This window comes from Oryzias latipes, chromosome 18 (genome assembly GCF_053564925.1).
Source record: "Oryzias latipes strain Hd-rR chromosome 18, Olatipes_Hd-rR_3.1".
Lineage (NCBI taxonomy): Eukaryota > Metazoa > Chordata > Actinopteri > Beloniformes > Adrianichthyidae > Oryzias > Oryzias latipes.
This window is the reverse complement of record NC_136254.1, coordinates 1,917,252-1,941,472: the sequence shown is the minus strand read 5'-3', so window position 1 is coordinate 1,941,472 and position 24,221 is coordinate 1,917,252. Positions and strand designations below refer to the sequence as shown.

General features: G+C 42.9%; 1 protein-coding gene across 4 annotated transcripts; it reads left to right on the top strand.

Annotated features, from left to right (window-relative positions):
* The first annotated feature begins 628 nt into the window (after nt 1–628).
* mta2 (metastasis associated 1 family, member 2) lies at nt 629–23,237 on the top strand. Of its 4 annotated transcripts, none has more exons than XM_078936596.1 (18): nt 629–1,099; nt 8,144–8,211; nt 9,147–9,240; nt 9,580–9,697; nt 10,461–10,524; nt 10,678–10,795; nt 10,894–10,996; nt 12,314–12,413; nt 12,602–12,790; nt 14,475–14,549; nt 14,622–14,680; nt 14,760–14,860; nt 15,867–16,006; nt 16,101–16,329; nt 16,450–16,539; nt 19,350–19,468; nt 20,325–20,421; nt 21,561–23,237. In XM_078936596.1, exons 1-18 carry the CDS (start codon nt 1,072–1,074, stop codon nt 21,578–21,580), a joined length of 1,812 nt encoding a protein of 603 aa, XP_078792722.1. In that variant the 5' UTR covers nt 629–1,071; the 3' UTR covers nt 21,581–23,237. The 4 variants fall into 4 exon arrangements, with proteins under 4 accessions (XP_078792722.1, XP_023821642.1, XP_078792721.1 ...); XM_023965874.2 differs by having other exon boundaries at nt 20,325–20,467; XM_078936595.1 differs by having other exon boundaries at nt 16,101–16,344.
* The last annotated feature ends 984 nt before the right edge of the window (nt 23,238–24,221 follow it).

Genomic DNA, 24,221 nt, shown 5'->3' with positions numbered 1-24,221 from the left:
TCCATGTCCACGTTTGTGATTGGCTGGCTTTTGTGTCACATTTGTGACGTGGTGCCCTACAGAAGAGAGAAAATGTCCCTCAAGAGAAAATTGTTTTGATTTCATTTTCTTTTATTTCAAGTGTATTTTCTGTTTTAAGTGCAAAATAATTTTTTGAGCACACAAAACTTTTAGAGTTTTACACTCGAAACAGTGAGTGTTGCACTTAGAATAATGGCACAAGAATCGCTCCACAATTCTATTTACATATGGATTTTTTTTTTTACATATGGATTTATGGATTTTAATGTAATAAAATTTTACACAGGTAAAAATCAAACAACGAGTTGTTCTCATTAAATGCTTTTGGTTATTAACTGAGTTTGGTTAACAATGACCTTCCTAGTTCCCCTTTACTCTTTTTCTACACCCGCCCTTGATCACTTCAGTAAAATTGTATGTTCTGTTAAAACAAATGAAATTTAAAAATGTATTTACTTTTTTAACGTAGTAAGGCGCCATTACGACTTATAAAACCCACCTTCGTGTTTCAAAAAGTGTCACTGTTTTTTTTTATTTTTTATGTTTGCTACCGTGTCTGTCTAACTGCCTTGAAGTCCTTTTCAAACCGAGGCCGGGAAAAACCATTTTCAACGGACATTACCGAAAGTTTCCGAAGGTGACGCCGCGCGCACGACCGAAGGGGACCAGAAATGAGTGTCTGTGCGCGAGTGCTAAACTGAGCGGAGGTGAAGAAGAGGAGGATGAAGCTTAGAGGGGAGGATGAGAGGAAGAGTATAGAAAGAGACGAGCTAACTAAGTGTAAATGAGTGAGTGAATGAGGAAGAAAGAAGACGGGTCTTCCGAGGGGCCAAATTAAAGGACTTGGTGTTTTTGGGACGAGCTCCTCTGCTTTAATAACGGAAACTTTCAACTTTTACCCGCGACAGCTTCGTCTGTTGTGCCTGGAACCGGCTTTGTTTCACGACGGGGGTGTCTACGATAAATGACGGAATAAAATTAACCCCCGTTGATATCTCGACCCGAGAGGGGAATACCCTGGGAGTGATTTTTGATAAAAGTTAGCAGAGGATGGCGGCCAACATGTACCGAGTGGGAGGTAAGGAACGGATTATATTCTCCAGACTCCCCCCACACAACGTGATTGTTCGTTTTCTACAACGAGGCAGCTAACTAGCAGCTAGCTAGCTAGCTAGCTGTGCACTCGGCTAGCGGCTAACAAAGCTAGGTCTTAGTTAGCTTCGTAGCGTCTGTCTCATGAAAATAGCGCTTTCCAGAGCACTAAGGACGGTTCAAGCTAGCTAAAGTGTTTTTTTCAAGTGTACTAATGCATTTATCTAGACCTATGTGTTTCAGACGGCTGGTAATATGTTTAGTTTGGTGAGTGCTGTGCACGCACCGCACCAAAACAGATGTATCTTTGCTTATTTGGAATAACTTAGTCTGAAAGAAATAAATCTAACAATTTTCCCCTATTTTTTTGTTCTTCTATCGAGCCAGAATGCACTGTAGACTAGTTTGTCGCAAAGCATTCACATATTTTGAAAGTTTACGTTCAGAATATGGCTCAAATATAGATCTACTGAAACGTGTGCAGGTAAAGAACTCATTTTTGAAACTGTAGTGCGAATGTGTGTGTCTGTGTGTGCATGAAATCTCATGGTTTCGCAGGAAACTCGCTGCTATGTTAGCATTAGCCTCTGCCTGCTAGCCATCAAAATGTCATCCTTGTAGTAAGCAGCACCAGCCGCGGTTAGCTTTGTCTGAGCGGGCTTTAATTTGGTTATCTCCACCGCCATGTATGACCAGCCTCGCTGGTAGCGGATAGCATGAACCCTGCTAACTTTGACTGCTAACTTCGGCTGTCTGAATTGATGTTAGCAGCCGTCTGTTCTCACGAGACTTCTCCGGTCCGGAAATGAATGAAAGCCATCAGTTTTTTCAAAATTATATTTAACACAAAAACACTGGTAGCGCTTCCACACGCGCCTATAGTAGTTGTTCTATTGTTACTGTAGTGGTTGTGAAGGAAGGAAGGAACCCGCATTTACTGTCTTCTGCTTTGTGGACGTTGCTGGAGCGTCCATGCTGGCAGATGGTCTGATTTCTTCTTGAAGTGTTTCTGCAGAAACAGAAGTGGGTAGACATTATGAGCTCCTTAGTGCCTGTAAGCTCTCACAAGGTTCTATTTAGGTCAACTGATTTAGGACTGGAAAACACTGTTTACAATGACTTTTCTGTCAGTTTAATGTTAATAAAATATTTGTTGTTAATCTAACCCAAAATGTTTAGGGTACTTCTTATCTGTGACATAACTTTTGGCTTCTTAAAGGGTTTATATCAGTGCTTCTCATTTGTAGCAGAGGGCCAAATTAAGAACTCGACATTGGACTGGGGGCCAATTTTGGTGAAGAAAAAAGGATAAACAGAAAAAGTTATTTTTAATAACTTTGATGACCAAGTGTCATTTGTACGGTTAACCAGATGTTTTCCTGGAGGTTGCTGTCCAGATCTTCTACTCGTCTAGTAATTGTATCCTTTGACAGACTTTCTTTTGCTCTGGACAAACAATGTCAGCTGCTTTTAGCATACGTTCTTTTTACAGATTCCCTGTCAGTGAAGGGCTTGCTTTGCTGGGCCATTTCGTAGCTACCGTCTGTCACAGCTTCACTGAATTTAGCCATTTTTGTAAACATCTGCTATGCAGCATAGCCTCGTTGGAGCTTAATGTTGCGCTCCTCTGCGGTAAATTTGTCATAGTTTTTATGATTTGTAACATAGGGACAATTTATATTGAATTCTTTGAGCATTGCATTTACCTGCTTGCAAATAAGGTAAGTGACTTTATCCAGCCCATGAGGTACGACCAAGTAAGCATTTGTCCACTTAGCTTGAAAGCTCATTTTCTCCTCACCAACACAACGTTTTTCCTCAAAGGAACCTGCTCTGGCTCTCCTATTGCGGATCATGAAAAATCTTCTCGTGGGCCGCCATTGGGCCCCGGGCTGCACTTTGAGAACCCCTGATCTATATCCTGCGTTTCCATGGCCTATCAGAGTAAACTATATCCATGAATATGATCATACACACACTAAAGAATATTTTTTTTTCTGAAATATGAGTTATTTTCACAGCCTATTTTCCTACCTGAAAGTAAGACGACTCGATCTCTGAAGCTCCGCCTTTCTCTCCTTGTGGGTGCCGCCCATTTCATGACATCATCCTAGAGCCAGTCTCAGCAAGCATCATCTGAACTTTTGCAAAGATGGATATGCAAATTGTTCAATGAAAATGAAAGTGTTTAGCTGATCACCGCTAGCTTCGTGAAGAAAGTGGGTGTATGTGCAAGCCTGGGGGCGGGGCTGGCAGCGCAGAGTCTTCCTGGAATGGGCTGTTTCTCACTTTGTGATGTCACAAAGTGAGGATACACTTGTTTTTGTGGATTGGGAGCGGCTGGTGCTCAGAGAGCAGGTTTTTAGAGGAATACTCAAAAATCTGTTAATGGATCAAAATACTGGTTTGGGTTTTATTTTTGGCAAGGAAGTGAGCATATAATCCACATAAAAGCTCAAAGTTGATTTTTGCATGATATATTCCCTTAAAGGTATCACAGCAAATACGTTGGGGTGGCTTTTACATTGGAACTGGTTTTAGTCGTAAAACTTGTTCAGGCCAGGGACTGGTGTAATGAAAGACAATTTTTTTCACTCAACAGTCGGAATGAGGCTGAAGTGAAAGTCTGATTTATTTATACATTTGCTTCAGCTTCCGGTTTCCTTAATTTTGAAAGACTTCATCGTCTGCCAAATATCTGCAACTGCCTTAAACTTCGTTTGTGCTCTAGATTTCATATAGGGAAAATTAAAATTCAATTCAATTTTATTTATAAAGCCCAATATTACAATAGTCGTCTCAATGTGATCCAGATTTTCCTTAAACCCTTAACTATCAAACTGGAAGCTAAAAAATAGCTGCCACTAAAACTGTTTTTTCTAAATATAATAATAAACGTGATGTGAATCCAGCATTTGAAAAACTTTATTAGCAGCATCCTCATAACACTAGACAGCCGGTTGCTGAATATTATGCAATATAATTATGATCAGTGGGAACATCTGTCCCACTGAATCCATATTTGGAGAAAATACTTCTGGTTTTTGTCTGTTAGATCAGATTTCTTTCTTCTTCTGTTTCCTCACTGGATCTGTTGTGTGACAAAAACAATTTTCTATATATATAATGTTTTTTTATTAACTTTGCTTGCTTAGGGAATTAAGTTTAACATTTGGCGACAAAAGTAGCGGATGAATTTTCGACCCGTGACCGAGCGACTTGACATGCATCAAGATTCAGTTAGATGTGGTGCAGAGAATCCAGTAATTTTCCAAAATAAAACATCAGAATTCAGATTTGAAATAAAATGGAGAAAATAAAGGTAATATTTTTTCCTCTGCAGCCCGCTACCAACTGTCCCATACACCGGTACTGTTCTGCGGCCCGGGGATTGGGTTAAAAATACCAGCAATGATAAGAATTTAAAGATTTTCCAACATCATAGTTCAAATCTTCCCCCTCCTCAATGCTCCCTATCTTTGCAGCTTGTGACCACTGTAGAAACGCTCCGGTTCTTGTTCATCGGGCCAAAGTGTCCACTTCTCCGCTGTACCTTTTCCTCTCAAAGTCTGCTTCCTTTCATTTATCAAACAATGAGGGAAGATATGCACAGCACAGGTAAAAAAAAATCCCAACTTCCTCACGCCACCTGATTTTAAACTACTCACCATTCTCATCTTCATTGAGCCAAGATTAACCTTTGATGCCGTTTGTAACCCCATTCTCTTAAATCGAGGTCCCCAGTCCAAAATGAAAGTTTATTCTGTTTTCAGAGCGTTTCAAGTGCTCTTTTAATTATTATTGTGCCTTTTTTTCTGCCAAAATCAAAAACCTGTCGTTTTCACGGACATGGCGTGAATGCGTCAGAATGGGGCGGAGCAGGAAGCTTTTGTTACTACAAGCTTTTTCCAAACAGCATTTTATTTGTCTGCTCCTGATTCACAACAATTTGAATAAAGAGACTCAGAAATGTCGTCCATCTTTAGAAAAATGTCACAAGTGCATGTTAAAAACACAATTTTTGAGTGGGTCTTTAATAAAAAAAATTTTGCCCTCAATGAGAATCCATCCATATTCTCAAACTGCTATATCCCTTTTGGGGTCACGGGGTTGCTGGAGCCAACCCAGCTAGTGTTGTGCGAATGCGGGGTCCACCCTAAACAGGTCGCCATGCAATCTCTCACACACACCTAGGGGCAATTTGGAAACCAATTAACACATGAAGCATGTTTTTGGACAGTGGGAGGAAGCCGGAGACCCCGGAGAAAGCCCACCCATGCATGAGGAGAACATGCATGGAGGACACAGCCGGGAGTTAAAACGGGGATCTCTCTGTGTGAGTCGAGGGCGCTAACCACTGCTCCACCAGGCAGCTCTGGAGGATAATCTGTGCCTGGATTGTGTTGTCTCAGTGTTGTAGGACGCAGGTGTGTCATAGAGGAAATCCACCAATCAGCATAACACAGGCAGACACAACATCCAATGAACATACTGAGACTTATCAACAACAGATTGTAACCCCCCCCCCCCCCCCCCATTCAAAGAACTGGATTATTGGGGCACCTATTGACTTCTGGTTCAAGGATACAGGGTAATACATTTTGATTCCTAATACCTTAAGACACAGAGAATCCAGATGGAAAATGTGCATTTTTATGGAAGGAAAGAAACAGTAAAATTAACCTTTAATGAATTTTCACAAAAAAAAGTTTTATTGAATCTTTGGTAAAACATCTACAAAAAGTTTCAAACCTTCTTTTTACAATAGATTGAATGTAGGACAATTCCCTTATCTTTTCCCTTAGTTAAGTTAAGGGAAACATAAACCTTTAAAAAAAACAGATGCCAACTTTACAATTGTTATGAAATTACGTTCATAAGCCAATGTTGGCCAAAATACAATCACAATTTCTTTATTTTAAATAAACTTTAGAAACACGTGAAAAATGATAATAGCTTATTAATTTAATCTGAAATACAGCACTGTAATAATAAAACATCTGGATATGCTTCTTATGAGAACTAAAGGGATTCTGTATATTTAAGTAGGCAGCCAGTTTGTTCAAATGCAATAATATTACCAGAGAGTTGCCCCTGTTCTAATCCTGACTTTAATTTTGAGATGAAGTGGAATAAAAACTGTTTATTTCAACAATTGGAAACAAAATATGCACATCCAGTTGTGTCTCTGCAGTGTCCCACTTTAGTCAGCAAATAAAACAAATAAAGAACCTTTTGTTTGGAGTGAAACTGCTTTGTTATCTGGACTAGAGACCCCGGCCTTGTTTAGCAGACATCTTTGTCTTTGGTTATCTGCATTGGGAATTTCAAACCAATCAGAAGCTACAAGAGCACGGGAGTTCATAAAAAGCAATACATTGATCCTTTCTCTATTCTAAAATAACTAGATGATATTGTAGCTAAAGAATTGAGAGAAATTAAACTCCTTTGAGTCCTACACAACTTCTAAATTTGCCGTCTGTTTCCAAATTTGCCTCAAACTACGAAGTACCAAATCTTGTAGTTCCTCAAAAAGCTATTGGAGTCCAAAAGGAAGCAGTTTCTCATTGGTTCCCATGTATAAAAGTCCAATCTCACACAACATTAAATGTATATAAGGCCTGCATATGATTAAAAGACAATATATTTGTGTAAGGAAAGCTCTTTCTGTCACACTTACCCCCAGCTCATTAATAATGTACCCGTATGCCAGCTAGTTAGAACAAAGCCCAAACTGGATTAGGCCGTAACGCTAATCGCTGACTCGGATGCAACAAAAACACGTCTTCTGTGGTTAACTGTTCTCAACGTTTCTTTTTTACTCATTCTTCCTCCTCATTTTTTAATGCTTTTGTTTTTTTGTTTTTACAAACTGAGTTGGACCAAAGTACGCTTTGAAGGGTAACGACTTCTTTCTGACAGTTTTTATGTTTGGACGTCGTTGTTTTGCTTCATCAGATTTGGAACATGGGCTGTATGTACAGCTACGCTGACAGCAGCTGAGGTTCATGTTTAAAATGTTGCTGTTGTTAAAAACAAAAACTCACGTTTATATTCAAACTTGTAAAATTGGCCAAAAACACCTACTTCACAGATCCTTTAGTGTATCTATGCTTTTGATTAGTAAAACCTACATAAAGATGTATTTTATAGGATTTTTCATCTACAATGAAATACAAAGCAAAACTTCATATCAGATTTATTAATCACTGTTTTTCTACCATTTAATATTCATCTTTCTTTTGTTGTTTTTTGTTTATGGTGCTTTATGACTTTTTATGTTTACATATACCTTTTATTTCAAGAACCATAGGTTCTACTCGTGTTGATGAAAGGGGCTCTAAAAATAAAGTGATTGGTTCTCAAGGATCAAATATATAGACACCAGTTGGTCATAAAACCACATTTTCTGTTTATGTTAATTCTACTCTGGATAGCAAATCTAAGCACACATTTGCTTGGTTTCTGGCATAACATAGATGTAGATGTGGTGGGATGAAACTATTTTTGCAGCATATAGTACAATTAATGAGCAATACGGTACAATACGGCAGCCGTGGTGCAGCGGTAGGGGGGTCGATTCCCGCCTTGCACGCCCATGAGTCGATGTGTCCTTGGGCAAGACGCTGAACCCCCCCTTGCCTCTGGTGGTAGGCGGGCGCCTGTGTTCTGGACACCAGTGTGTGAATGTTGTGTGTGAATGGGTGAATGGGTCTGTGACTGTAAAGCGCTTTGGGCCTTTACTACTACCTCAATTTGAATTTACCATCAATGTAAATATTTTCAGTTAATTAAATGTAAAAGGCATGAACTCTACTCATTTTACTCAGTTTTAATAGTAGTTTTACTCATTACATTTTTTTTCAACGTTAACTCATTCCTGCTTCCACAGGTTTCCTTCTCTAAATATTACAATGTAAATGTTCGTTTTGATTTTCTGCCTATATATATATATATATTTGTGCTATTTACTGTACTGTTTTTAAAAACTTTGGTGCAAGTTTGTTATAAGTTTTGTTTCCTGTTTCAGACTATGTGTACTTTGAGAACTCCTCCAGTAACCCTTATCTGATTCGGAGAATAGAAGAACTCAATAAGGTTAGTACGCTTCTCAAACCGCATTCTAAACGTGATTCTCTGTTCTTTTAAACATTATCGTTGTGTTTGAAAGCTTCTTCATGATACTGCCAAGTGCCAACATGATCAGGTCTAAACCTACGTGTTTGGTGCAATATCAGCTTGCTACTTCAAATTTGTCACTATGGTTTTTTGTACGGGTTCGAACAAGAAAGGCGGCAGACCTATAAAATGTATTATATCATTATATGAAGCGTCTGAGTGTCTTCTGAAAACCGTCTTTTTTTATTCCAGGTTTAGTATTTGTTTCTTTTCAAGAGAGCTCAGGAATAGTTCTGCTGAAATCATGTCAGGTTTCTAGTCATTGAACGTTGCTGAAGAGGTGTGATATGAGGCGACCACCATCTTTTTCTGTTGGTGTGTGACATGGATGTTTTCTCTTTCTTGCTCTTCCAAACGATCCATCATTCATTCTGTGTTTTGTTTTTTGCTTTCCACTTTGCTGTTCTTACACATTTTGACAAAAGTCACAATAGTTACGAAAGAGTTTGGCTTAAGGGGGTGTGGTGGAAATGTGTTGTATAAAAACTGGCCTACACACATGCATGCATGTGTGCGATAGGACATCTTGCATTTTATCTGGTTGGATTTAACATTAGGTGTAAAAACTTTAGTGTAAAAACAGTATAAACATTCTGATTGTGTTTATATGTGTGATGTCAGAATCAGAACGCAGAGAGAATGCTCCCATAAGGTTTAAAGTGAGCCCAAGTGTGAGTCTTTGGACTTGTGCTTGTGTGAAAAGTATCAAACACAAAGAAAACTCAACATTTGTGTTCTTGGGTACAAGATCATATGATAACTGGATAAGTTCCTATGTTTGTTTTGTTTTTTGCACCAAGGATCTGGTACTTCATGATGGATCAGACCTAAATTGTTTTATTCCTTACATACAGACGGCCAATGGGAACGTTGAAGCAAAAGTGGTGTGTCTGTTCAGAAGACGAGACATCTCAGGCAACCTCAATACTCTGGCTGACAGTAATGCAAGTGAGTACCGATGGTTCCAGCAAAACAAGCTGCATGCCCTTTGAAAATGTTCCAGGTTTAAAACGGTGTTGGGGAAAGTCGCACTAATATCAGACACAACTTTACATGTGTTCCTGAAGCCGATGTGGATCGTTGCTGTTTGATATTTTAGTATACTTATAGCAACTTTAGGGCTTTAGAACAATCTACGTTTCCATCTCATCAGTAGCTACGGTGGGCCAAGTGTCCTACCAACAGGACACCAGATGCTTCTCCACCTCCAGCACCAGCCGGAAACACCAGGCATGCATGCAGCGAGCCGTACAGAGCTGTCTAAGGCAGATGTGTTTGTTTTTACAGGAGAGTTTGAGGAAGAGTCCAACCAGCCCAGCCTGGCGGAACAGCAGAAGCACCAGCTCAAACACAGGGAACTCTTCCTGTCCCGACAGTTTGAATCCCTACCTGCCACTCACATACGGTGCATGCTTGATACCAGAACTCTTGATGAAGTGTGTGTGTGTGTGTGTGTGTGTGTGTGTGCACACTTGTGCAGAGTTTTGTGTGTAGATAAATGGCTATAATTTACGTTGCTATAAAGGAGTATAATGCAGTCATATTTAGTATTTTCAGTTTTTTTTTTCTATTTCATTGCTGTGTTTAATGTTTATTGTATTTGTCAAGCGAGTAGAGACAACGGTTTACTATAGAGGTAAACTATTTTTCTAGTGTAGCGTTAACAACAGTCTGTCAGTTACTTGTGTTGTGATCTTTTCATTTGATTTGAGAATCCAAAAAAAACTAGACTAATTATATTATAATCATTATTTTGCTTTAACATTCAGATGACATGAAGTCAGTTTAATTGTAAATAAGTGAAACGCTGTTTGATGATTTTCCAATCAAAACTCAGGACATATTTGAACATTTTGTATTTTTAATACTGATCTTGTGGTTTTAGTGGCAGGTTTTTCTTTCAAAGATTTTTTAAAAATTTGCACATTTTAAAGTTTTTGCTTTATCTGTCAGTAAATTCAGCCGTAAGTATTAAAGAGGATGTGCGACCAAGCCTGGAATGCAGTTACCGGTATCTTCACTAGAATTAACTTTCTTCATTTGTTGACTGTGGAGCACAGAAAGAATCCACTTGGAAAATGTTGTTATTCTTGGAAATGAACCGTTTTCTATTTCTTCCGTTTTCCTATCAGTTCTAATATTTGTGTATTTATTTACTGTCTCTTTAGAGGAAAATGTAACGTGACGCTTCTCAATGAAACTGATGTCCTGGCTGGTTACTTGGAGAAAGAAGTAAGAACCTGTGTGATTGTCATGATCTCATTCATTATATGTTTAGTCTCCAATCAATGGAGCCTCGGCCCATTTGACGGAGAGCATAGACAGGCTGCATGTGTGAGACGAACCCGAATCCTTTCAGCTGATGTGCCGATGTCTTGTGTCCAGGACTGCTTCTTCTACTCGTTGGTGTTTGACCCAGTACAGAAGACGCTGTTGGCAGACCAGGGGGAAATTCGTGTAGGCTCCAAATACCAGGCAGAGATTCCCGACATGCTAGCTGAAGGTTAGCAGGCCACCAAAACCTCACGACTGTTGACTCTAGTCAGCACATTTTCAGTAAACACGACTCTCAGAATTCAATACGGCTGTTCTTCATTTCAGATGAAACGGATAGCCGAGTCCAGGAGAAGCTAGAGACTAAGGTGTGGGACCCCGACAACCAGCTCAAAGACCCACAGATTGACCAGTTCTTGGTAGTTGCCAGGTAATGAACCATTTGACTCACAGGGACACCAGTATTTATAAAACTCTTCTATGTCTTTGTTAGAGAAAACACAGAAACTGCTACCATTTTAGTTGTTGCTAATTGCATTCTTTGGTTTATCTTTTATTTGTTTCGTTCTATGAGTCTGAACTGAGAGTTTGCAACTGTGATAAGACAGAAATGTCACCACTGTACACATCCAAGACATTAGAAAGGCCATGACCAGGAGTATTATGTACACCATGTCATTCATGATAACAGATACGTTTTGGTGGCTGACTGTCATTCTGAAGCAGATTGGTTAAATTAAAAAACTAGGTGTTGTTTTGTGATGCTCTGCATAGTTTGACTTAATGTCTTTTTTTATATTTGGAGAGGTTTCCTCCACATATTAGCTAATTCAAAAACAGGATGACTAAGTTTAAAAGCAAACAGTTGTATTTAGCTTTTATAATGAAGAGGTTCAAAGTAAGTCTTGTCATTTCCTTATCTTAAGACTTTTGAACCTCATATTATGTCAGTATTTCTCCTTAAAAAGCTTCATAACTTATAATCAGTACTTAATGACTGTGCACATGTTCATGATACTTTTTCATTGTTTGTGTTTCTCTTACACAACTCTTGTGAAGCTAGAAAAGAATAATTTCTAAACCATTATTGGAAAACAGGCCATTAATGATGCCATAAACTAGGGCTGCACAATATGAGGAAAACTCACCATATTAGTAACAATATTGCGATAACTTGGAATACATGAACAAACACCAAAACCACCAAAACACAATTTCCATTTGACCCTCGTCTCCATAGGAGGCGAACATCCTGCATTAAAAGGCTCCATCTGATTGGTCAAATGCATAAATGGATTTATTTGAGTCGTTAAATCCTTCCAGCTGCCATAAGATGGTTTTAGCACATTTAGGATAACCATTTATTGCAATTTTCGCCATCTTTTGCGATATGCGTATTGCACAGCTTGATCTTGCAATAACGATAAATATGGGATTTATTGTGGAGGCCTACCAGAAATGTAAAAAAATATATATATTTATCATCGGCCACAAACAGACCTGAGTAAAAAAAGGATCTTTAAGTTGTGGTAGGCTTTAAACTCATGATAAAGCATCAACACAACTAGAAAACCTGAAGCTTCAAACTGACAAAGTATCCGAGTACCACGTGCAAAAGAATTTTAATGTACGTGTTTGGTTGAGGAAGCAGTGAATAAAGTGTGATGAATCCAGAAAGCCCTGCTTTTCTTAGTTGTGTTTTGTATCCAGAACTTACCGCCGTGTGTTTTTGACCTCCTCCTGTCAGGGCTGTTGGGACTTTTGCTCGAGCTCTGGACTGTAGCAGTTCAATCCGTCAGCCCAGCCTCCACATGAGCGCGGCTGCAGCTTCCAGAGACATCACACTGGTGAGTGGATGTGACGCCGCTGCTCCGTCCTCCGCTGCAAATTTGAGCCGCATCGTCACAGATCCTCTTTTGACTCGCTGCTCATGAAGTGTAGAGATTCAGAAACTCTTTGTGTTTTCTGGTCCTTTCTCTCCATTTAGTTTGCAGTAAAACGTTGTAAAACTGATTCTCTACATTCTCTGTCGTAGTTTCATGCCATGGATACACTGCAGAAGAACAACTACGACCTGGCCAAGGCCATGTCCACGCTGGTGCCCCAGGGCGGCCCGGTTCTGTGTCGTGATGAGATGGAGGAATGGAGCGCCTCTGAGGCCATGCTGTTTGAAGAGGCTCTGGAGAAATACGGCAAAGACTTCAACGACATCCGCCAAGACTTTGTGAGCGTTTTTCTTCTCTTTGTCACCATAAAGACGTATAGTGGAAACTAAGATAAGCTAAGAATGATCTGCAATAGATCAATGGATAAAACTAAAGCCTTAAACGTTTGGCTGTGATTTTAAAGAAACACTAACAGCAGGCTGCACGGTGGAGCAGTGGTTAGCGCTCTTGTCTCACAGCAAGAAGGCCTCCGGTTCAGGTCCCGGCTGGGGGACATGAAAAAACAACATCAATGGGAGGCCTTTCTGTGTGGAGTTTGCATGTTCTCCCTGTGTATGCGTGGGTTTTCTTCGGCTTCCTCCCACCGTCCAAAAACATGCTTCATAGGTTAATTGGCAACTCTAAAAAACTTTTTCCTAGGTGTGAGAGTGAATGGGTGTGTGTTTGTGGACATTCTACCCTGCCACAGACTGGCGACCTGTTGTCCCCTGCCTTCGCCCACAAGTGCCCGAAAGGGAAAAAACGGTCAAGAAAATGAATGAATGATGATGAAAGAACACTAACAGTGTCTAAATATTTGTGCATTTATTTACATTCATGCCTCACAATGCTGGTCATTGAATTGATTTTACATTCTTACAAAATCCTTTGAAAGATATCACATAGAATATCCAAGCTTTAGGCTTCATAATAGCTCAGAGGCCTTGTGGTAGAGCGTCCAGCCTGGACTGGAAGGTCGTGAATTCAAGTCTACGGCCGAGTCGCACAAAGATTCTACAAATGGGACCCGATGCTTCCCTGCTTGACATTCAGCAGGGGTCGGGAACCTTTTTGGCTGAGAGAGACGACTTGTGAGAGACATACAATAATGTAGCTTCCCTTTCCCACACTGAGGCACGGAGACTCTTTTAAGGTTCTGTATTCTGGTTACTGCAGGCCGTAACCAACGCCGTACTACGTATTCAGTACCGCCTCAATCTCTCCCACCGAGAGCTCCTCCCAACTTTATATTCCCCTGCCCCCACTCCAGCCCCCCTATTTCCTTATTTGGCCCATAGCTGAACCCCATTGGTCCAAACTCCCCAACGACAGGCTGAGCGACAGAACTGAGGGCCAATCAGCATCTCTGCTTGATGCGTTCAATGACCACCGGAACTTAGAACGCGACCCAACAGCCACCCAGTTAAACTCAGTCTTCTACAATATGTTTAAAACTAAATATACAAGTGAATGTGTGCATTTGATGTTATTTAAACCCTTTTAAAGTACAATAAGTCTGTGGACTCTTTTCAATAACATTGTTATGCTGTTGCTAATAAATGATGAGTATTTCTGAGCATTAATGTGATTCTGGTGCTGCGTGGTGGTTCTGCTGATGGTCTAGTCTGGTTGAGACGTGGTGAGTTTCAGCTTCATGCAGGCGTTGAGACTTTTACTACCTCCTGCCCCCCTGGCATCGCATCGCGTCCAAGAAAGACTGGTCTAATGAAACATTTTTTTATAATCAAAGATTTGTCTGCGAGCCGGATGTGGCCATCAAAAGAGCCAGATGTGGCTCTCGAGCCACAGGTTCCCGACCCCTACACCATTCTGGTGTTACTCTTTATTTTTGTTGGGTTCTTTGACCCGTCAAACCAGCAGTTCATGAATCCAAGATTCATTAATCAATCACATCAAACAAAGACATCAGCTGTTTCCATCCCACATCCTGGCTCGAGTTAACATTTGTTGGGTTTTCTTCAGCTTCCCTGGAAGTCTCTAGCAAGTGTGGTGCAGTTCTACTACATGTGGAAGACCACCGACCGCTACATCCAACAGGTTTGTCTGAGACGTCATCATTCAGCGTAACCGTATCCAGGTTTTTACTGACCCATCATGTGTCCACCGTAGAAACGACTAAAGGCAGCAGAGGCGGACAGCAAGCTCAAACAAGTGTACATACCAACCTAGTAAGTCCTCGTCTCAGCCGAGCGTTCCCTTTGTCAAATCTGCAGTCACAATATCTCTCTCTGCATTCCTCTTCATCAGCACCAAACCCAACCCCAACCAGATCATGGTGCCGGGCAGCAAGCCGGGAATGAACGGAGCAGCAGGCTTTCAGAAAGGCCTGAGCTGTGAGAGCTGCCACAGTAAGTGTCCCTTTGTTGAAGGTCTGGTGACCTGAAGTCCTTAAAGAAGCCGGTCCTATGCTGTCTGCATATGTGGTCTGTGTTGGTTTTTGTCATTACAGTTGATCCTTTTTGGTTCACTGTCATGTTTACAGTCATCAGCTGAAAAAGAACCACACATTTTATGCTTTACCACTTTAGTCTTAGGCTCCGTCAGCTTTTTTTTTTTTTGTCTTTCCGAAAAAACAAGGGAGAAAACGTTCCTGATTTAGTTTAATTGTGAACACATTTTCCTGATTTTATCCAGACACACAACACGTGTGATTGGAAAGTCCTCTATTAACCACACAAGGATGTTTGAAGATGGTTTATCTAAATGAAATAGATGCACACCGTCCGGTCCCACATGAGTGGTCTACCAGTCCAGAGGTGCTGCTCCAGACCGACGCGTCATTTCAACATCCACAGACTTGAGCCTCATCCTCCCCCACCAACAACCTTTGGACTTCCTGTGAGACTCCAGCCTCTGCTTCCTCAGCGGAAGGCGTGTCCGTTGGATTCAGGAGATCCCTAGATGATGTCTTCCAGCTCTCGGTTATCCTCAGCTGCTCCGTAAACATCCGTTTGTCTGATGGAGGATGCATCAGAATGGGGCGGAGCAGGAATAAAGAGACGCCCTAAAATGCAGTTTGAAGCGTAATTTTCTTCATGAATGTCCTCCATCATCAAAAACATTCTACTAAAAGATGTTAAAAACACCAAAAACGTATTTTTTTAATCATCATTCGTCATGCGATTTTACTTCTAACAGAGGTTTTAAGAAAATACATTTAAATGAAAATGATTTAAAAACATGCGTTTATAATGATCTTCAACTTCATTAGCGGCCAACTCTGTAAGTTAAAGGGCTACTGTGGCGTTAAGTTATTAAAATTAGAAAGAAACAAACTTTTCTAAAACAGAGAAACGATGTAACAAACGCTTTCGCTCCATATTTTCCTGTTTTGAAGTCTTCTCTCTTTCACAGCGGCTCAGTCTCCTCAGTGGTACGCCTGGGGTCCTCCCAACATGCAGTGCAGACTGTGCGCCTCCTGCTGGATCTACTGGAAAAAATACGGAGGCCTGAAGACCCCCACTCAACTAGAGGGGGCCACGAGAGCGGGCTCTGTAAGTCTTTGTCCACACAGTCAGCTCCTTTAAAGGACTTCTCAGTGTTGAGTTGTGCTGCCTACTCTTCCCTGATTGGTCGTTCTGCATCCAGGAGGCGGGCCCCCGCGCCCACATGACCCGCCAAGAAGTCCAGGGCCTGTCCCCTTTCACTCGCAACGAGGGCCGAGCCAAGCTGCTGGCCAAGAACCGCCAAACGTTCATCCTTCAGACCACAAAGTTGACCCGCGTGGCGCGGCGTGTGTGCGAGGACATTCTGCAGCCGCGGCGTGCTGCCCGCCGCCCCTACGCCCCCATTAACGCAAACGCCGTCAAAGCTGAGTGTACGAGCCCATTAGGTCACGCAGTCTTTATTTAAATATTTAACACCTTTCCATACGTCAACACTGCCTAGACTCAAAGGGCAGGAGGAGGACTTTGACTGAAAGTTTGTTTTTCTTCAGGCATGATCCGGCTGCCCAAAGCCACAAAGACCCCTGCAAAGAGCAAGTCTGTACCTCGCCAGTCACTAGCCAACATAGTGAAAGAGTTAGGTAAGAACCTGTGACATCCAAATGTCTGCAATAAAAGCCTGATGGATTGATGAGATGCTCGCCTGAACAGTCTAGACCAGGATCACATGAATACTCATTGAAGGTCTGAAAGAGCAAAGTGGACATAAATGTACACAAGGACTCAATATTTACACCCAGAATAAAGTAAAAACTCATTTATTGTTTGACGACCATTTGTGTTTGTAAAGATATCGTTGGATTTCTCACTCAAACACTTTTTAAGCTAAACGCTATATCATCAGCAAATGCAGGAAAACACTTTTTACACAAGTGATGGACGGAAATCAAGCAAATGAGAACGATAGTATGTGTTTCTATGCTTTGTTGTGCTTCGTTGTGTTTCTGTGCTTTGTTGTGCTTCGTTGTGTTTCCGTGCATCGTTGTGTTTCTGTGCATCGTTGTGCTTCAGTGTGTTTCTATGCTTCATTGTGCTTCGTTGTGTTTCTGTGCTTCGTTGTGCTCTGTTGTGCTTCGTTGTGCTTCGTTGTGTTTCCGTGCTTCGTTGTGTTTCCGTGCTTCGTTGTACTCTGTTGTGCTTCGTTGTGTTTCCGTGCTTCGTTTTGTTTCCGTGCTTCGTTGTGTTTCCGTGCTTCGTTGTGTTTCCGTGCTTCGTTGTGTTGCCGTGCTTCGTTGTGTTGCCGTACTTCGTTGTATTTCTGTGCTGCGTTGTGTTTCTGTGCTGCGTTGTGTTTCCGTGCTTCGTTGTGTTTCCGTGCATCGTTGTGTTTCTGTGCTTCGTTGTGTTTCCGTGCTTCGTTGTGTTTCCGTGCTTCGTTGTGTTTCCGTGCTTCGTTGTGTTTCTGTGCTTCGTTTTGTTTCCGTGCTTCGTTGTGTTTCCGTGCTTCGTTGTGTTTCTGTGCTTCGTTGTGTTTTGTGTGATGCATTGTGTTTCTGTGCTGCATTGTGTTTCTGTGCTGCGTTGTGTTTCTGTGCTTCGTTGTGTTTCTGTGCTTCGTTGTGTTTCTGTGCTGCGTTGTGTTTCTGTGCTGCGTTGTGTTTCTGTGCTGCGTTGTCTTTCTGTGCTTCGTTGTGTTTGTATGCTTTGTTGTGCTTCATTGTGCTTCGTTGTGTTTCCTTGCTTCGTTGTGCTTCGTTGTGCTTCATTGTGCTTCGTTGTTTCTGTGCTTCGTTGTGTTTCTATGCTTTGTTGTGCTTCATTGTCTTTCCTTGCTTCGTTGTGCTTCGTTGTGTTTCCGTGCTTCGTTGTGTTTCCGTGCTTCGTTGTGTTTCCGTGCTTCGTTGTGTTTCCGTGCTTCGTTGTGTTTCCGTGCTTCGTTGTGTTTCCGTGCATCGTTGTGTTTCTGTGCATTGTTGTGCTTCAGTGTGTTTCTATGCTTCATTGTGCTTCGTTGTGTTTCTATGCTTCGTTGTGTTTCCGTTCTTCGTTGTGTTTCCGTGCATCGTTGTGTTTCCGTGCTTCGTCGTGTTTCCGTGCTTCGTCGTGTTTCCGTGCTTCGTTGTGTTTCCGTGCATCGTTGTGTTTCCGTGCTTCGTCGTGTTTCCGTGCTTCGTTGTGTTTCTATGCTTCGTTGTGTTTCCGTGCTTCGTTGTTTCCGTGCATCGTTGTGTTTCCGTGCATCGTTGTGTTTCCGTGCTTCGTCGTGTTTCCCTGCTTCGTTGTGTTTCCGTGCTTCGTCGTGTTTCCGTGCTTCGTCGTGTTTCCGTGCTTCGTTGTGTTTCCGTGCATCGTTGTTTCCGTGCTTCGTTGTGTTTCCGTGCTTCGTTGTGTTTCTATGCTTCGTTGTGTTTCCGTGCTTCGTTGTGTTTCCGTGCATCGTTGTGTTTCCGTGCTTCGTCGTGTTTCCGTGCTTCGTCGTGTTTCCGTGCTTCGTTGTGTTTCCGTGCTTCGTTGTGTTTCCGTGCATCGTTGTGTTTCCGTGCTTCGTCGTGTTTCCGTGCTTCGTTGTGTTTCCGTGCATCGTTGTGTTTCCGTGCTTCGTCGTGTTTCCGTGCATCGTCGTGTTTCCGTGCTTCGTTGTGTTTCCGTGCTTCGTTGTGTTTCCGTGCTTCGTTGTGTTTCCGTGCCTCGTTGTGTTTCCGTGCTTCGTTGTGTTTCTGTGCTTCGTTGTGTTTCTTTGCTTCGTTGTGCTCTGTTGTGCTTCGTTGTGCTTCGTTGTGTTTCCGTGCATCGTTGTGTTTCCGTGCTTCGTTGTGTTTCCGTGCTTCGTTGTGTTTCCGTGCATCGTTGTGTTTCCGTGCTTCGTCGTGTTTCCGTGCATCGTCGTGTTTCCGTGCTTCGTTGTGTTTCCGTGCTTCGTTGTGTTTCCGTGCTTCGTTGTGTTTCCGTGCATCGTTGTTTCCGTGCTTCGTTGTGTTTCCGTGCTTCGTTGTGTTTCCGTGCATCGTTGTGTTTCCGTGCTTCGTCGTGTTTCCGTGCATCGTTGTGTTTCCGTGCTTCGTTGTGTTTCCGTGCATCGTTGTGTTTCCGTGCTTCGTCGTGTTTCCGTGCATCGTTGTGTTTCCGTGCTTCGTTGTGTTTCCGTGCATCATTGTTTCTGTGCATCGTTGTGTTTCCGTGCTTCGTCGTGTTTCCGTGCATCGTTGTGTTTCCGTGCTTCGTTGTGTTTCCGTGCATCATTGTTTCCGTGCTTCGTTGTGTTTCCGTGCATCGTTGTGTTTCTGTGCATCGTTGTGCATCGTTGTGTTTCTGTGCATCGTTGTGCTTCATCGTTGACATTGTCATCCACGATCATGTGTTCGGTTTCCTTCTAGCTGTTCTGTCCTTTAGTCACAGCCTTTCTTTAATGGTGAACTGGAGTCACATTCTCTTCTTTTCTGTGTTCCTGCAGCCATTTCTGCTCCGCTGAAGCTGAAGGCGTCCAGAGGACCGCCAACGCCCATCAACAGGAACCAGGCCAGCCAGCCGCGAGTAGCCCAAAGCCTGCTGGGAAAGAGAGGCTTCGACAGCGTCAGTGCTCCTCCCACACACCACACTTTCTCTTTCCATTGAAAACATCCCTCAATGATTTCTGCAGAGATGGGTTTCTAACCTGTGATGTCACGTGTCAGGCAGCCATACTTATTATTTTCCACCATCATTTTCAAATAAATTCTTTATAAATCAGACAACTTGATTTTTCTGGGTTTTGTCTCTCATAGCTGAGGTTTACCTTTGATGAAAGTTACAGGCCTCCCAGTCTGTGGCTGACTGAATACTTTTTGCCCCACTGGCCATGAAACGGTGGTGGAAAGCCTCACATTTGGCTATGCCTCATGCTAAATTCTTGCACACAATTGTGTATAAACTACGTAAAAGACGCATAAACTGAATACTTCTCAACCGACCAAAAATTCTGAACAGCTAAAAACTGAATTCACGTAAAAACTGTCATCCACTAATGTGTGTCTTTCCACGTTTGTCTAACAGACTTTTCATGCATGAACCACTGATGTGTAACTTTTAGATCACGTATACGGCGCACAGATCACGTTCAGATGACATCATTGATGCATGAATCACTGATGAATTACAGAGAAACATCACAATAATCACACGGTTCATGTTCTACGTTGGTTTACTTGTTCTTAAAAAAAATTACATACAGTTATTATACAAAAAATGTTATTTATTGATAACTTTATAATTTTATTCTGATATTTGACTAAGATCTGAATCTAATCACATAAACCATCTGTACTTTTGGTCTGATAGTACAACAGGCAGTCAGTACTATAATAGTCTTCACCTGTACTTTCAATCCAAGAGTTTGGTAGAGCAGTAATGTAGTGGTCTGTAAAGGTTGTGTTGTGTTGTGGGGTTGCAGGCGGCGGGGGCGGCGTTCCCAGCCAACGGACGGCCGTACACATCAGGGATGAGAACCACCTCCCAGTCGGTCATCAAGCGGCAGAAGGTCAGCCAGGGTGAGGCTCCCAACCCCGTTGTGTTTGTCGCCACAAAGGACACCAGGTACGTCACTAGAGGAGCGTTGACTGTAGACAAGGATTCACAAATGTCACACAACACACTGCACACACAGGAACCCGAAAATCTTCTGTAGTGTTCCCTCGCTTTAGCTCGCCGTCCAGCTGTTTCACAAATCTGATCTGCATGTTTTGTGAAGTGTTCTTTCTTGTGGCGTGTGCATGTCCTCCTCCTCCTCCTCCTCCTCCTCCTCCTCCTCCTCCTCCTCCTCCTCCTCCTCCTCCTCCTCCTCCATACGGAAGCATTTCTGTAGCAGAATGAAAAATAAGTCCACACCAGAAATGCTTCCATAGGTTCCTGTGTGGGTTTTGGTGCTTCGTAGGTGATTTGGTGTCTGGAAAACGTCTCGTCGGTCCAGAGCGTACCCCACCCTCACCCATCAATAAGATGGGCTTCTGCGACCTCTTGACCCCAAAACTGTGCAGAATTCATTCCAAATCGATCTTTGTTTTCACTCTATAGTCCTGGACTAGTGTCTGAGAAAAGGGAATAAAATGTTTAGGGAGGAGTTTCACGGCCTTAAGACGACTGCTTCGTTTTTATGACGTCACCTCCGCTGTAAATGAGGGAACACTGTACGAAAGAGGACACTCCAGCACACTTATGGAACTCCAACCTAATATCATTTAAAGGTTAAAAAGAAAAACAAGTCAATTCATGGGGTTTTGTTGACCTTTTTACACTAGAATCCATCTCCCTGACAGACACACACTGGTAGTTGTTGAGTTTCTCCTCTGTTTACAACATTGCTGCTATAGAAATGAACACAACTCACAGTAAAGGATGATGACCCCCATCTACAGCAGAGCCTCAGCGTTTGCATCCTTTCCACCGTCGCTCACACGGTTACCGTAGTTCTGAGGCGTGGATGTGCCTCGCTTTATGAAAGCTGTGTCACTTTAGCTCGTATGTGAAAGGTCAGCTGATCCGTCGCGTAAACAAAGATTCCCGTTAGGTCAGAGAGGGCGATGCGGGGGCGACTTCTCTGCTGTTGGAGGGGTAGAGCGGGGGCGTTACCCAAAGCGGGGGTCAGGTTTGACACACGGCTGACGTACATGTGTGTGTGTTTCTCCATCAGGGCCCTCAGGAAGCACCTGACCCAGTCCGAAATGCGCAGAGCAGCCAGAAAGCCCCACCTCCTGGTCCGGATCAAGCTACCGCCGCCGCCGCCCCGCTCCGTGCCCCTGCTGCCCTCCAGCACCAGCGAGACTATCGTCCTGGAGGACTGAAGGGGGGCGGGTGGAGTTCCTGAGGGTGGGGGGGGCTGTGTTCACAATTGTCTTATTCCCCCTGATTTTAGTCCCGTTTTTATTCTTGACCCTTTATTCCATCCCTCAGTGAGACAGACTTTTCTAGCATACCTTTTCTCTGTCACGCACACACGCGTACGTAGATGCACGCCGACACGCCCCGCCGCCGGGGTTTGGGGCCGTTCGACGGCAGATCATCCTCCTTTTTTTATGTCCCCCGTTTTAATGTATAATTTAATGCAGAGTATCTTGTTTTGAAGCCACGGTGGGAGAGAACGCCGTCTTCACGCTTGGGTCTGACGCGGCGATGCCGGTCATGAGGCAGCAGGGGGGGGGGCATCAGATGTTTCCCTTCAGTATTTCAGCGGTTCGGACCCCAGACCACATCCAGACCCACAGACCCGTTTCACATACGTCTCTCGTCTTTGCAGCTTCCTTTACGTGGAAGCTTTGAAAACGTCAGAATAGCGCCTAGAAAAGAGATTTAGCAGAACGGAGTCGATGTTTTTTAGTGCGCACAGCAAGTTGTGCCCACTGAAACAAACTGAGGGCTGAGTGTCGGATCATATCCGTGTTTTCTGTCCCGGATCTCCAGCACCATCAGTGGGCTTAGCGACCCTTTAGAACTGGTCTAGCAGGTCCACACGTGTTTTTTTAGACATGCCAGTCTACAGACTTTCTTAGCTGATGTGTTTTTTTTAGTACAGGGTGTGTCCGACCCGTCATTCTCAAAGTCTGGACCAGCTGCTGGAGTCGGACCGGCGGCGTCACGCTCCAACACTCGGACTCTAAAGGATCCGTTTACCTGCTTTCCACGCCGGTGTTTTTTGGTACTTTGCTTCATTTTGCTAAGAAACCCAAAAAAAAAAGTCTCACTGCCACACAGAAGACGGGGTTCAGAACGGCGGCGGCGTTCAGGGAGCAGTTTCTTTTCTACCACGGATCCGCCGTGTTCCAGAAAACACAAAACAAACCCTCATGTGAAACATTCAATTTGGGCCAAACGCTGTTTTTCTTACACGAACATTTCAGTCGAAGCAATCGACCCGGAAGCGAGGCTTCTGTCAGCGAATGTCCCTCCACCCCAGCTGGTTCTGACCCTCTGCCTGTACAGCCGTTACAGTTCTACGATGTGATTGGATGATCCAATACCTGAGGTACCATCCATGTCTAAGCAATTCCACTGATTTTTATGAGTGCACTTGGCCTCTAAATCCAATCCTTTGGGGTCAATACGGTCTCACAAAAGAAAGGAAGGAAGGAAGGAAGGAAGTGGCCGTTTGATTTTTCTAACTCTGCTCCGGTTCTGGAGGTGGATGCCGTCCGTCTCCGTGGCGACTTGAGCCGGCTGAACATCATGAAACACTCAAAGGGACTTTGTGCTGATTTTTGTAAAGTCGGACGGACAAACCTGCTCCAACTGAAACTTTTGCCCCAGTTTTTATGATCCTGTCTGTACCTGGAAATATATCTTGATAAGAATAAAGATTTTCTCCATGGTTTAACAGGATCTGAATCCTTTGTGTTTTATCCCGACGTGCCCAAAGCTCCACCCGGGTCTGTAGCGCTGAACCTTCCAGTCTCTGTTGGGACGTCAAACCTTCTGTCCCTTTGAAACCCAGAGCAAGAAAACTCTCATCGAGAATGTCAAGTGTTAAAAAAAAAACACCACAAAAGACCAGAACATTCAACCGAAAACTCACTTAAATAATGTCAATAAAAGAACTTTCAAATGTGGAGTACTTTAAAAGAATATTTGTGGATATAAATTAACTATGAAATGTCCTCCTCCATACGGAAGCATTTCTGTAGCAGAATTCAAAAAATGCGTCCGTACCAGAAATCCTTCCATACGTTCCTGTGTGGGTTTTGGTGCTTCGTAGGTGATTTGGTGTCTGGAAAACGTCTCGTTGGCGTGAACGCCTGTGATGTGCGGCCCGGTCCAGAGCGTACCCCACCCTCACCCATCAATAAGATGGGCTTCTTCGACCTCCTGACCCCAAAACGGATGAATGAAAAACACACAATGCAAATATTTTGAAACCTGGCAGAAAAGCAGCTGTTAGTTTCCCTTTAATGTTGCTGTGGGTTTACGTTCATTTCTACACACAGGATTTATTCCAGACTCGCAGTCCAATCATAAAAACTCACAAGAGTACTGCCAAGAGTAGACGAGATTAAAGAGTCCTACAAAGTAGTATTAAAAAAAGGTCAAGTATACAGACACCTAATAAGATAAAGTCATTAAAATCATATAGAATAAGCGCATAAAAAACAGAGTATAAGTCGGCTAACAGGCTGATCTTCCTGTGGTTCCAGAAATGGGGTTGAAAGCGTTTGGCACTGAGACGAGATCGGAGGTTTTCTGATGTGTTTAACCTACAGATGAAGCTGATTATGGAGGTGGGAAGTGAAAGGACTCACTCACACTCATCCACCTTAGCTTTTTATTTCATAAAAACACTCTTCGCACTGCAGCTTTAGTTTCC